The sequence below is a fragment of the Pocillopora verrucosa genome, chromosome 8 (assembly GCF_036669915.1).
Source record: "Pocillopora verrucosa isolate sample1 chromosome 8, ASM3666991v2, whole genome shotgun sequence".
In the NCBI taxonomy this organism is placed as follows: domain Eukaryota; kingdom Metazoa; phylum Cnidaria; class Anthozoa; order Scleractinia; family Pocilloporidae; genus Pocillopora; species Pocillopora verrucosa.
The window spans coordinates 3,100,019-3,115,218 of record NC_089319.1 but is presented as its reverse complement, the minus strand read 5'-3'; the positions used below and the strand labels follow the sequence as shown (position 1 = coordinate 3,115,218).

The 15,200-nt window shown below is 37.8% G+C and overlaps 1 protein-coding gene across 1 annotated transcript; it reads right to left on the bottom strand.

The window, feature by feature from the left end:
* Positions 1-3,628: 3,628 nt before the first annotated feature.
* On the bottom strand, positions 3,629-9,181 carry LOC131791052 (neuronal acetylcholine receptor subunit alpha-2). Its single transcript, XM_059108365.2, has 5 exons — positions 9,100-9,181; positions 6,773-6,912; positions 6,508-6,552; positions 6,286-6,395; positions 3,629-5,968 (listed from the first exon to the last, which is right to left on the bottom strand). The coding sequence occupies exons 1-5, from the start codon at positions 9,158-9,160 to the stop codon at positions 4,804-4,806; spliced, it is 1,521 nt and encodes a 506-aa protein (XP_058964348.2). The 5' UTR covers positions 9,161-9,181; the 3' UTR covers positions 3,629-4,803.
* Positions 9,182-15,200: the final 6,019 nt, after the last annotated feature.

The following is a 15,200-nucleotide window of genomic DNA, read 5'->3' as shown; positions in this document are numbered from 1 at the left end:
TCACACGCTAGCATGCTAGCAGACACAGTAGTGAAATCTTTTATCAATGAACAGACGACCGGCAGAAAATCAAACATCGCGTTACTGATGAACGTTCATGTGTTCCACTGTACATCAAATCTAGGTCAAAAACATTGTTAACTTTTATTTTCTACTGAACTCTGTTCATCAACGATGTCATGTTTCCGAAGAGAACACGTTTCAAAGGTGTCTGGGTAGATTTGCCATTGAACAGAAGTACATCCCTATCAAAGATTGAGCTTCGGTAATCAAGTAAGGTTAGACATTTCGCGCATGTTTTACACACATGCCCTGGGGAGCCTTCTCATACTTTGACCAAATGCAGTAATATAAAGCTGTTAACGATTCTGTAGAAATTACTCTCCCATTACCAACTAATTGCCAAAGCAGTAGCTTTTTTTTTGCACTGCAAAAATTTTTGTCTCTTGACAAAAGGCTTCTATGTAGACTTTTCTTCGCAAAATCGAGCACAGTTTTTTTAAGACAGGACTCTACAGAGCAGGGGTGGGTGGGAAGAGCTCCCTCTCTATTCGGTTGGGTGAATTTGTTTTGGTTTAATTATTTCATCACAAAGATGGCTATCGCAGCAAAAGACAACGAGAGAAAGAAGATCTTCAACTCTTGTTTGAACATCTATGATCAGAAATGTTATTTAGTTGAAAGTTCTGCAAGTTTAACGCAATTTTCTTCGTCGAATATTTGAGATAAGGCCGGCGAGTCCAAAAGCCCATGTCCTAAGTTCCATTCCGGCTTGTCGTTAGCCGGTCGAGCGTGCAAGTCTTAAATCACTTTAAAATAACAAGCGGCTTAAAGACTTTTATAACTGTAAGATAACAAGTCGTTCTTCTTTCAAAACGCTAATGCTGAGTGGTTTGGTGAAAGAGTAATGTTTTTACTGAGGACAGGCACAAAAGACATGCAGATCTAAAGAACACAAAGTGAGCTTATTTTCAACGCTCGCGATAGCAAGAATAATAAGCAGATCAGATCAGACTGATATTATCTGGAACTCATTACCATAAATGTTGCAATCCACCGGGATTTAAAACCTTAGATAACGATTTCGTTCTGTTTTACAACTTAATTTGTTATACAAAATATTTTCCTTGTCAAAACTGTTTCAGAAGCGTTATGCCCGTGATCTCAGTAAACCTTCTCGTGACGAAGGAGGAGTGATGTTTTAAACAACAATCACAGACATCCTTTTATCTGCTCTCTTCGACAGAGGAAATTTGGCCAAAACTGGCTATCCAATTAAAAGGCTTACAACAATCTAATAATATTTTGTTCTTCGAAGAGGGCCGGCACCGTAGGAGGGATGGGGTGGGGAGCTTCTGTTAAACAACGTTGCTTCAATACAGTTCCCTTAAAGAATAGATTCTCAAAATGTCAAGGGTCAGCAATAATTAGTCGTAGGCATCTGGTCACACGTTCTTATATATTCTTCATGAGACTGTTCCAGGCGAGAATGGCGGGAAGATGGATGGCTGGATGCTTTTCATGCAGTAGTTCGTGGATAGAAAACCGATGAATCCTCCTCAGGTTGACTTTTCCACTCCTCCCCTACTTCTAATCAATTTGTTGGATACAGTAGTTCGCCTTAAAACCCTTTTGGCGCAGCCAGACGTTGATTATCACTGACTCTTTCAAAAAGGCACAGAAATATCTTTAGATCTCTGTAATAATCAATTTTCAAATTTGTAAGTCAAGGAGACTCTTTTCATTCTTCTTATCAGACCATACCTTTGTGGAACATCTGGTTTCTGTATAAACAAAACAATTTGTCAGTTCTTCGCTTCATTATCATCTCGGTGTTCCACCTTAATTTATTCAATTAACTTGAAACTTGCGAGTGAAGAAACATTACGTAAGGATAAATTTTAATAATTGATAAATCTTACCTTGTTGATCCATCGTTTTTCTACTTCCATTCAAACTATTTTAACGATTTGTAAGAACCACTTACCAATGTGTAATGAACAGTCCTAAACTTAAGAAAAATAAATTTTCCATGCACGCGAAAAAAAAAGCAAGCAGTCTTCAAATCCTGTCGGAAAACGGAAATGATTTGCTTCATTTCAATTGATGGTATGGAATTTGAAGCCTCTGCGGGATGATTCAGCGAATTTGGTTCAAGTTTTGAACGTTTCCTTTTCCTCTTTTGTGTTAGAGCAATGTGTAATTGTGAAATGTTAACGCATGAAATTTCCTATTAAAACGTTCGTACGTGATGTATCAAAATAGACCATAGTAACCAACTCCTAGGGCATTTCATAAGAATAGCAGCCAGATACAGACATGTGGTATGTCAGAAGGTCAAAGGTTTTTTTTTCTTTGTTATTAAGAGAGAGAAGAAAAGAAATGCGCTGCTGTAATTAATTTTCCAAAATCATACGTGAGTTTATCATGTTTTTTTTTAATAAACTTCATGTCGTGTAATTAATCGGTTGACGATTTATAGACAGTCAAAATATTTAAGAAAATTTCCTGTCAAACTCTTTTAGCCAGACTTTCACGCTGACAGCTTGAAATTTTTTTTTACGTTTTTATGATTCACCTTCCAAAATGTACCCAAACAGGCCACGTGATGAAAGTGAAAATTAATGCATATGTAAGCGATTTGATGAGTGGTGAATTTACTCTGTGTTCTGAATCAGTTTTTCTGGTCAAGAAAACTCCTTCAGTAATAATCTTTTTTCTCATCTTACCTTGTTCCGTTGAGTTATGTTCCCCCTGAGGGCGTCCTCAACAAGTTCCTCAAAGAGGCAATACGAGTGAACTGTGTGCATGATCAGCTACAACCGGTCAATAGGTCATACTGCTGGCTGATATTAAAACGCAATAGAAATGTACGCAAACTTTTGAAAGACTAAAAGTTGCAAATTTCCATAACCATTCCCGTCAATTTCCCAATATCTGTACTAGCACCGACTTGGATAAATGCGGGAAAATGCAGTGGTTTATGTATTCTTCGCTTACACCGTTAAAATAACTTCTCCGGTATAGTCCCTATTTTATGGAAAAGTGTCCTATGGCTTTTAGAAAGAAGCAAAACTTTAAAAGAGAGCCTCGTCTTGAGGTGGCGGGAAAACCTTGCATGCGCGACGTAAAAGCGAAACTTTAACAGAGAAATATGAATCGTCGATATTGCTTCGCAAGAATTATTTAATGGTAAGTCATCAAACTATAAAGTTTCTTCAGGGTTAGATTTTAATATCGGCCGAACGTGCACATAAACCTAGGATTTGCCGGTATTTGTTTTTTTTCGGAAAGAGATTTTGTCGAATTGCGCACGGCTGCTGCTTATGACTGCTAACGATTCTATGTGATGACTTTCGTTGAAAACTTAGAATGTACTTTGGATTGTTGGTAGTAGAAGTATAATCTCGAATATCTTATCTTCATTAACCTCCAAGTAAAGGAAAAGGGAAACCAGAACGAACCCACTATTAAAATTCGCTACCCTGACACAACTGATGAGAAAACAAGCTTCAATGAATGAATGCTCACTAAGGCACCCGGTGAGAAATGTTTTAAACTTGAATATTTTTCAAGCAAAACCAGAGTGCCAAGTGTTTTCATAGCATATTTTATTTTCTAACTCCCTTACTTTGCCCTAATAAGGCCTCTCACACTTAGAATGCAATGCATTATCAAAGCAATAAGTCAGTTTCTCTTCACCTCACCGTGAGCAATGAGTGTGACGCTTAAACCTAGCTTGTAACATGCGTAAGGCTCCTGAGGTAACTCTTAGGTTGGGTGTTTGCCACTTATTCTCGTTATTCACGAAAGAGTTTACCTTAGTACACAACTGCATAGCTTTTCGGCTGATTGAAGCGTGTATAGTACCCGCTCAGTGATCTTAACAACGTAGTTGATGATTATCCAAGTTCTTCGGCAGAGCAGACCTGCGCGCTCCTATTCTGCTACATAAACTATTACTTTCTTATATTGTATCAATTCATTCATAATTCTTACGATTTTGTGATTTCGTTTATTCTAATGACGCCCTACTCGTACAGATTCCAGAACATATAATGTATAAACAATATAAAATAGCTAAACCTTTTTTAGGACGTTTTCTGTGTGCGTTGACTTTAAAAAAAGGGGTGTCAATACTAATCTATTACATCTCCGCGAAAAACTGAGCAGTATACGCGTGCAGCCTATTGAGATTCTTTAACTGATAAAAGCTTACAGGAGCTTTTTCGCTTTATTTTAGTTCATTCTCCTTATTTCGATATCTTTCTATCCTAAGAAAAATTAATATTTCACGGTTTTCTTCACCTTGAAGGCATTTTCTTCCCGTTTTTTTTTACTATATTTTTTCCGACAGTTTTACTGTACAATACTTAGAGTATCTTCAAGACACGAATATTAAATATTTACAAAATATTAATCCGGATACTAACAAATTTTATGGGGGTGATTTTCTATTGAGTGTCCAAAGGAATCCGGGATTGTATCAGTTTTGCCCCTCCAACTTCTCAATCAACCAGATGCAAAACTGACAAAAATGTATCTTGCTCACTCGCGTTTTCTCGCTATTCAAGCTTTTTGCTTCTTTTACTTCGAGATCTCATTGGATCCTTATAAGTTTTTACCCTTCTCCTGATTGGCGTTTAGATAACCCTGGTTTTGGATTCGCGACACTCAATTGAAATGTATACCCTGTGATCCTACTTTACTGCAAACACCTATGCTCAAAGTATGGTTAATTGAAAACTGGGACTGGTAAATCGAGTGTGCAGGAACTCAAAGTATCGAAAAGGGGTGAATTTTCTAAGCTCCTCTACTGAGAACAACAATAGTAGAGATTAATATGACTACTACAAAAATCCAGAAAAATAATCGATCTAAGACCATAGCAAGATGCCTCCATTCTTCCTGATTCTTCTCGATTTGCCGACGATGCTTCAAACTGTCTACAAGCACCATAACACCTTGTGCAGTTTTGGCACTGTTACAGCCACCGTCATTGTTGTGATTTTTCTCTTGGTGAGTGTCCATCTTTGGATATGTGCTTGTGACGGAGTTCGTTGAAGAGGTCATGCAAAACTCTTCGGGAGAGTTTAAAGTGGATTTTGTTGTAGTTCGTGAGCGTGTGTCATGTAGCAGCTTTGTTTTAACGTGGTTGTTGGTACTGCCAAACCTTTTGTCCAAGTCCTTTTTCATCAAAGAGATTCTCTTAAAATCCACCTCCGCCGATAAGTCATAATTGTCCTCTGTAACAGGCTTCTTCACGCCCAAAAACTTTCCGAGCTTGTCGAGGATATATACATTGACCCACCTGGGAACAGGCACCACGGCAGTCCCAGAGTTCCGATGGTGAATGTGCAAGATGTAACATGTGGCGATAAGAGAACTGGCGACCTCTATCATGACTGTGATGTAGAAAATACCCATTACCGGTACGCTCTCAGAATTCCTTGGCAAATTTTCTGCCCCAAGTTGCAGAAACACTGCCATAGCTAACAGGACGGTAATACTTAGAGTTATTCGCTCTCCAGATTCGGGAGGTAGGAAAAAGCCCAGCAGCACCATGGACACGATTATCATGCATGGAACTATCAGATTGAAAATGTAAAATAAAGGCTTCCGTTTGAACACGAACTCGATGGTAACATCGGAAAAAGGGTAATCACAACAAGCATATGACTGCACGTTACGTTTCTTGGAAGCTCCAAGCAAATCCCATTCCGCGCTTTTTACATATTGCGTGGAATGAAGAGGAGACCTGTCAGCATGAATATCAAGGTCAACCATTTCAAACGTCCAGGAGCCAAATTTCATCGTGCAAGTCTGTTGGTCGAACGGAAAGTACGTGACATCAATCGGACACGTGCTTCGAAACGAGGCTGGGCTGTACCAGGCACTGGTCCCATCGTGGTCAATGATAACACGAGTCTTGTACTTTTCAAGTCCACCGCTGAACTCACTGTCTGCACTGTAGAGAGAAAATATTGCAATTTCTAAGTTAAATCCTATCTGTATCATAGGTATTGTCCAAGAACTCATCCCTATTTGTTTTCACACGCGGACCTCCTATTTCAAAGTGCAAAAAAGTAAAGTAACCTCTTGAACTTTGGATACCAAAGCAGTTTTTGGGTAACCTATAGATATGCAAATTACACACAGAGAGGTAAATTGGCCAAAATGTACAAATCAATTCACGAAAGAAGCGAGATATAACCCAAACATTCATCCGACATATAATTTCAGATAACTGAAGAAATACACCGGTATAATTTTACAGTAACTGACCTGTTATATAGAACGATGTCCGGAATCCAAAGCAGACTCGGATCAATACGAACTCGTTTGATACCACCGTATTTGTTCGGATCCCATGTCAAGAGAAGATTTCTCCATTTCTAGACAAGAAAGGTGCAGTACATTAGACTGACTATCAGAGGTAGGTAATGATGATGATGGAGTTTATATACACAATTATTACAAGCTGTGACAAGCTTAGCTTATGCATACCTGTCGCACCCACACGTTTGTAGTAATAATCTGATTTTTATCATCCTAAACAAAGAAAAAAAAAAGAAGTTTAATGCAATGTTCGATGTCATTCGTCTAAAAACAGTACCTCACTTCCTCAGCGGGAATATTTGTAGGGAAATATTAACGTTTCTTGAAGAAATACTCTGGCAAAGCCTAGTGAACTAAAACCCAGCTAAACGTTGAAAAAGCAAAATGAAACTAACTTTATTGACATTGACAGAATTTGTTTGGTTTCACTTACTACATTGACGAGTTGGACCAATTCCAAACCAAACGTGACCATGTACAGACTCTTGTTCTGTTCTGGTATGGGGTGGGCATCTTTGTTGTACCCCTTTAGCAGGTCATTAATTAAATCCTGTTCTGCAGCAGCATTTGAGCCTGTCAAAGTTTTGAAACAATGAGAAATGTTATCCGCATACTAATGTTACAAATCATATAACTACGACGAACAAACGACGAACCCGATGTATTTCTTCTTTAGCAAATTGGCTCACACGTTGGTCACAGCAAAAATTATTTGTGCCTTCTACATAGCTTAATCTGGTTTGCGTTTCTTCAGTATAATCTTTTACACTCATCTAACCTCCGGAAAATTCTTTTTAGGTCCAAGAAAGTGTAATTCTGAGGGGGCAAATTATGTAAGCGTAAATTTTCATCTGGAGTCCTTGCATATAACTTTGTGTAAGGTATCATGAAGTGTCTTGTCGTGGTTCACGACATTAGTTACCCCAAGAGATGGCTGAAGTGTCTCTTTTTTATTCAAATGAAAGGAACATTTTTCTTTTCATTCTTTTTTAGCTTTAAGATTGAGAGAGAGATCTTTCCTTTGTTAAAAGAGTAGTTTGATTGTTCTCTCTTGTGAGTTAACATATTCATTCTTATAAGATCTGTGGCTTCGACGATTTCTTTCAACTTGAATGATCAGAGCGACAGGAAGGGTTTCGCTGGTTGAATATGAAGTTTCTAGCATACCATTGAAACAATTTTTATTGCAATAATTTATGGATCTCTTGACAACCCTTATTCATAAATCATTGGAAGTGACAGCAACTAAGTGAAACAATTCAAACGATAGATTCCAACTGTGTAACAATCATTAACAACAGCGCTCTTGCAACAAAGCTCTCTACATGGGGCTTATAGGTTATTAAGCCTTCCCTGATATCAACCACCTTTTCCAGCTTACTGAAAATTTCTATCCTAGTTTAAAGTTATCAAGCTGTTTTCTTTTGTTATGACTTGTATTTGCTTTTTTTCTAATTCTGACGAACGTTTACTTATGAAATCGCGACTTTTATGCTCTACTGGTCGAGGTGACATCCCTTAAGGCTGATTATGAGCGATTAAATCCCCTGAAAACATCTTTAAATTTTATTACATCAACCAAAACGCCAGGCATTTAGTCTAACAAAGACATTTAAAGTAGTTGATAGTGGTATCGGTGAAAGCATCTCGCGGATATCGGGATATTTCAAGGTTGAAGGTTTGAAATCCTCATGCAGACTATTGGCCTTATTTGTTTACTTTTTGAATAATAGGTTAAAGCATAGTTTAGAATTATTGAAATTTGTTAGTCAATTCCGCATCATGATATGTAAAGGAAAATTTAGATAAACAAACGCCACAACAGATTTACAAACTGGGTCCACGGAGTATTTAGAAGCCGAAGGACAGGCTTCAGTTATTCAGTTCAAGTATTGGTGTGTAGGAGCCGGTCTGAAAAACGCGCTTTTCGCGTTGAAGTTTGAGGATCTAATTCAAAATTTCGTTTCCGACAATTAATACATGTTTTCATTGAAGAGTGTCTCCGAATGTTTTTATCATGATATTAGGGGGCTGGAGGGTCTAGAGCTATTGAATGTCAGAATAATGTAAAGTTCTCTGGTTGTACTTAATAATACTGCACTAGAACTCATCGACGAGCGCACAAACCCTTCTCGTGCTAATCAGATCAATCGGTCGTCAACCATTGTTATTCGGCTGGATCAAAAGATTAGTGACACCAGGTTTTAGTCTGCATGGGCGGCTTTATGAGGAATACCTCTGTGCCAATTCAGTTCACAAATAAATGTGATGAGTTGTATTGTATTTACGTAATCCTTGGGTGAATAAATTGTCACTGGTCTCCTTCAAGTTCGAGACGCTCATCAGTGCATCCATTACCTCTTGTACAGGTCAGTCGGGTAATAATTCAATCACCTGACACCCTTCGGGCCGGAGACAGGAGAATCTACTTGCTCACTTAAACAGATTGAGTGGCAACTCCGCGTATTCAACGGTATTCAACGACGAACAAACTGTCGTTATAGATACAAAGAACTTGAGCTACTGAGTGAATCTTTTTGGTTAATTGTGTTTGTCTTTTGGGATGTAATAAATTGCAAAGCTACTACACTAACTGACCAACGTTGTCAACAATAGGTAATATCACACATTGGGGAAAATACCTGCTTTCTTTTTTGTGATAAAGATGAAATATCAATGTGTTTAACTCAAAGCATGTGCGCCCCCATGTCAAAATAACAGGATGTTTATGTGAATAACAAAGCTATTACGTATACCAACCTTCTGTGCGACATTTAGTTACTATCCAAATCATCACGATGCACTTTGCCAAAAACGCCATATGACTGGATACCAAAAGCGGGCGATTCCACTATAAAATGGACAGAGATGCTTTTAAGTACAACTTGTCGGTGAAAGACGTTAAACGATGATACGAGATCTCCTAGATAATAGTGGTTGATAACAACTACTTACCTCTTGCTGCGTAGGATTTTTGTGTAGGGACACCAAGAATTATTGAATATTCAACAGCGTTTAATTGCAAAGACGGTCAAAAAAGGCTATGAGAGAATAAAAAAGAACAATTGGACAAAAAGAACAATATCTACTGATAAGAGCATGCACGATGGGTGACCTATTACCCTCTTCTAATTATATCACACTTCTCTCTATTTGGTTAAGTGAATTGTCCCCTTAGGCATGTGTCCCATATTTAAACTTAATAAAGTCATAGAAATAGTTTGATGATAAAAATGGCCCAAGAAAGTAAATAAATATTGAAAAAGGGGAAAAGGGCCTGGTGCACGGGTAACCCTCCTCCTCTTTTAAAGTGTGGCCATTTAAAAAAGGAAAGCATTTTTAAAAAAAATAGTTGTTTACGATTTAGAATTCCATTTGGTATTGAGTTGGTTTGTTGCCCGTGTAGTCGAGCCGGCTAAATTAATATACTCTTGATTATGTGTTGAAAACAGTAATTCATACAAATTACAAATCAGTTAACACGGTAACCTAATTAAAACCTAATTTATCGCAGATGTGAAATGTAAACGTTGACGCATTGTGCAGTACATGTAGAGCTTTTTTGGATTATAAGTCAGGGGAACTTGGCGCAGTTCTTTAAGGAACTACGAAACCAGCGGAGTAACACTGACAACTCTGAGCAAACTTCAAATATTCCTATTTCCAATATAGTAATAATGTACAGGGTTGTTTAAATATATTGATGGCTGTCGTTGTTTACTTGTTGAACTACTCTATGGTTAATAAAATTCATAATGAACGAATCTTAAAATTGCCATTCTGTAACACGTCTTACACGAATCACTTACACAGAACTATCAAATAACAATAAATGAGGAACGAATTCTTTCTGAGGTTTTTTTTACCTTTTTTTTCCGATATTTTTTTTGTAACGTTATTTTTTTTCAAGTCTTACTCAGGTTATTGGCTCAGTTGAATTTAGGCACCAGTCATTCTTTCGCAGGAGGGGTCGGGGGGGGGGGGAGGGGCGCTCAGAGGTTTAAAATTTGTCTGATCTTCCCCTAAGGCTATGTACTTTTGAGATGGTTCTCCCTCATGGGTACGGTCCGTTTGCCATGGTACTCCCCTTATACTCTGTTAGCGACGACTGTCTGATCCCTCTTCCGTTTCTCCTTAGTGACCCCCCCCCCTTAAAAAAAAAGGGAAGTAATACTTCAAACATCATCGGAGGCTTTGAACTATGATTGGTCCCTTAGTTGGAATTAATTATTTTCTTTATCATAATGTGATTGGTTAATTTTGTCCCAGACCTTTCATTCTATTGGTGTGTTCGATTCATCCCTGTTGGTTTAACTTTACTATTACACCTTAACCTGCGGCGATTTGGATCGCGTGAGGGCTATATCAAAACCAGATTGAATTTTAGCGCTTATTAATATGAAAAATGTTCTGATAGTGCATACGCCCACGACTGTTTGCCACAAAACCTAAATCACGCGGCAGTTCTTACGGTTTTTACCAATCGGAAATAACACGTTCTAGACCATATGGGCCCAGTTGTTCGAAGGCCGATTAACGCTGACCTGCGGTAAAGTTTTAATCTGGGTTCCTTTCTTCCCTTCTTCAAAGGCCTATTTCAGATAATTTCTTCCATTCCTTTTTAGAACATTCAGGCATCAAATTGTAGGCAAAAATAAATATACTGAATTTCTTCTAAAGCTTTCAGATCTGAGGTCAGATTTCACGCTAACCTGGGTTATCTTAACCTGGTTTTGAACAACTTGGCCCGTGACAATGCCGACTTTACTTGATTATTATCACATTTAGACTCATTGTAGCGCTGTGATAAGTCTGCTGCTACTGTTACTGTAGTCCATGTTAGATAAAGTACGTTTCTTTAGTGAAACACCGTTGCTGTTGGCAACGCTAAGAGTAAGGAACAAAACAAATAAACAAACATGGAAGCAAACAGGCAATTCCTACATTATAGAAACTTTCTACTGAAAATGTAAAGATGAATCATGATTGTAAAAGTCTGGAAGATTCCAAATTTAAGATATCGCGAAGTAGGATTTGATTTCTCAATTATATCAATGAAATATGCTATACATCGTGATTCATCGACTGCAAAAGTGCAATTTACAACTCGATATTCTTTAAGGATATATCCTAGTCGCTTTCGTTTTTCAGTAGTCATTGCAAACTCGATTAGTTAAATTTTCATCAAATTGTAAACAATGAATTGTGGGATTATTAAGTTCGCGGACGCTTATGTGTACGCTTTAGTTTGTCTGAAAGGAGACAAAATATACTCCAGGGCTAAAGTTAGTTGTTTAAGTCGATGATAAATAACTTTACTTATCAAATGCAAAGGCAGCTTACCAATAATAGATTGTCTTAAGGTTTATCCCCAAAAAGGTGTTCAACACGGGTTTGACGAGATGACCTAAGGTAAAGAAATGAAAGACGAAATTACCTCGGTTTATGGTATTTTTCACAATTTCAGCCTTCTGTAAACCAAAACAAGTAAGTTCACGAGCATCTGATGCTGGTAAACATTGTATTCCACGATTGTGACGCAGATTGAGATGCTCAAGCTCCCAAAATCTTTTTTAATTGATGCCAGAAATTCCCACAAAAAGGTTGTCTTTAACACTAAAACAAGTTATGCGTGAGTTGAAAACATCTTACGAGTTAAGACACAAGTGAAATAGATTGCTCCAGTACGAGAAATATGCTCACCGTCACAAACAGTAGTGCACTACGACAGGCAACTTCGCAAGCAGTTACTTATAATTGCTATGTGCTGCGTCCGTGACATTACTTGGAGAGCTCGTGTGGGAACACTTTATCATATTACGCACGAATATAATTCCCCACGCGTACAGAATATTCGTAATTTATGCGGGTCACACTTTCCAAAAGCTTGAGTTTGGCGTCAAAAATTAGTTTATCGCAATTTAATAACTATTTCACTGAGACTGCAAACACTACGAGCATTGTTCCAAATAAAAATCGACCACCATGTGGCACAGATTAACCGAATTTGAATTAGAATGATGATTTTTATTTTTTTTTCGTCTTTCCCGACTTGAATAATATGTTTACCAAAACTCAGACTGAAAGCATGTCCCATCTTTGAGACACAATTTTTTTTGTAGGAATTCCTAATTGTAGCGATTTGTCCATGCAGCTGCCACTTTAACAACTTGCTGTTATGTTACTGATTTTCATCGTCGAGTCCACCGATTAGATAGCGATACACTTAAGTAGAAGAGTTCTAAATTTGCAGTGTGGGAGTTTTAAAATCAGTTCTAATTAACAATTTAACGGTTTACCCAACTCACACTAATATCGTAGAAGGAAAGTCAAGTTAAATGCTAACTTACCAGTCCCATTTGCTTGAGTAGGCTCTTCTTAATCCCGCGGGCGTCCTCTCGAATCTTCTGTAGACACTCTGCGGAATAACTTAATAACGTTGAAATAGCGAGAGCCCAATTCAGATAAGCGAATTATTATACTTGTGGAATTTTTTCGTGGTTGTTTTTCAAACAGCCTACTTCAAAATCGGTAAAACAATTTGGAAATTTTTCTGTCGCCAATTTAAATTTGGTTACGTTGTAACCGTAAATAAAATTGATTGGTATTGTGGTTAAAAATTTAGCGTCCGTCCCTCGCCTTTAAACCGTGACCCAAACTCGATAAAAGCAGTTTCACGTAATGATTGAGATAGCTTTAATTTAATCTTATGCTATTCTATCTTCATCATTTTGTTGATTATAAAATCAATGGAAAAGTCTTAAATCATTTCTTAACGCAATGAAAGAGAAAATTAAAATCTACATCTGATACACAACCCACAACCGCAATGTTTTGGCAAACTCCACAGGGGTTTCTGGTGTTTATTGCCAGGGAAAATGAGAAAACTAATTTTCCATACCGATGTGCATTTATTAACGTAGCTTCTGTTTACATCAACCCAATTATGAACGCATACGTCTCGAGTTGGAGATTTTCGTGATTTTCCAAGACGTAATACGGATTTTTCATTTCAGTGAGCTTTTAAACCATTTTCATTGGTACAAAGATATTAAGAGAGAATTTGCTCGTTATTTTTCAACTTAATCTCACTGTTATGACTTCCCTTACTAATAACAATGACTTACTGAACAGATGTCCCAATCGTGCAGCGAAGTACTTGCGCGCAGCACACTGAATGTTTCTTAAGGGATCCCACGCATTACTGGTTGCACAAAACTAAATAGACTTCCTTCTTTTCGACGCAAATTATCTGTGTATGTTGAAGCACCTTTGCGTTTTCTTACTGGTGCGTTACTCACTGAATCCTTATATTTTAAACGAGGGATTACCATGGCCTTAGTGGACGTTTTTACCTCTCTCGATATTCAGCCGGCTGTCTCCCCAGCTTCTTTCCTTTTAAGCTTAGCTTTGTCCCATTCCTCCAAAGCAACCCACTCTTCCCCGCTCTCCGCCTTTCTTTGTTTGGCCGCCCCCGCTTTGTTTCCTTGCACAGGCTTTTTCTGGGCTTTCATTCGTTTTTCAGTAAGTTTTCTTTTTGATTCCCTCAAAAGACACCAAAATCTTTTCGTGGCTAAACTTAGTTATTTCACGGATGTGGATAAATTTCTCCGACATCTCCGAATGTGTTGTCGTTGATTTTTTATTTTTTCATGTTTTTTTTAATCAATCAAATTTTCTATGGCTTAAGGCAGCCATTTTCACGGACGAAAAATTTCTCCCATTTCTCAAATGCAACTCTTTTTTTTTCGTTCCCGTGTCGTGTTTAGCCGCCTCCGCCTTTTTTTTTTTAACTGTTCTGGGATTTTTCTATGGCATGCGTTCATCTTTCTAATTTTTTCATATCACTTGAAAGACAATTTTCTGTAACTAAGCAGACTCGAATTCACTGAATAGGGCGCGTCACTCGCGTCACGTAATTGCGTAGGGTTTCTCTCTGCTTTTAAAAAAGTACTGATTTCGAGAAAATACAAGCATTGCAAAGTTTTTAAACTCTTTAAAGAGCCTCTCCACGAGAGGACCGGGAAGGCCTGATACATGCCATCTCACCGATTTCTTTCAAACTTTCACAGTTTATTAGGGTCATTAAGTTATTCAAAAATCCAGAGTGGTTCGGGCTCCCGGCTCATCCCTGGGGTAGCAGAGCCTCCACAACAAATCCCTGGGGTAAGAGGCTAAATAAGCTCGAAAAATGCACTTCCAACAAATCCCTCTCAAACTAACAGAAAGCGATGGATTTTAATCCTATTTTGTCTAATAATTGTTTGAACCCTTTAGGAAACAATTCCTCAAAGTTGGTTTAATTTGATACAATTTCTGCCAATTTAGAGCGGTTCATCATTAAATGTGTCACGCAAGTATTCCAAAAAGAAAAAAAAATTTTTTATTCGCAAATATCTCCAATGAACAACATTGTATTTAGACGAACATACTATCACAGAAAAGACCTATCTTAACGCTACGTTTGTGAGCCAAAAAAATTTTGGCCTCTGTAAAAGATTCATGATCACATCCCTCTGAAATAAATGACCTCTGACGTTAATTTGTGCAATTTTTGGTCATGAACGATTATTTATTTACTCAATAAAGGGCATTTACAACGCCCAGGCAGACTCGATGCGAGCAAACTAAATATTTGTTTGATTAACATATCCTGTTATGTCCATCAGTCTGAAACTTTGAATACTTTAGTTGATTCCTAAGTTCGCGGAACCGAACACCTTGCTATTGTCTTTTTTCACTTTGTCATTGTTTGACAAAGTGTTCCTGTTTGGGTTTGTCTCGCAGCCTTGGTCGGCCGTACAAACAAAAGAATTTTGTTTGTCGCTTTGGTTGTCGTGTTCGATGATTGGCCTTTATTT

What these genes read in the sequence shown, in the direction of transcription:
- LOC131791052 (XM_059108365.2), bottom strand. Translation starts at nt 9,160, where the DNA reads ATGGCGTTTTTGGCAAAGTGCATCGTGATGATTTGGATAGTAACTAAA. An exon ending in TGGTCCAACTCGTCAATGTA is followed by an intron (nt 6,553 to 6,772) that starts GTAAGTGAAACC and finishes TTCTTTGTTTAG; the next exon opens with GATGATAAAAATCAGATTAT. An exon ending in GACATCGTTCTATATAACAG is followed by an intron (nt 5,969 to 6,285) that starts GTCAGTTACTGT and finishes TTCTCTCTACAG; the next exon opens with TGCAGACAGTGAGTTCAGCG.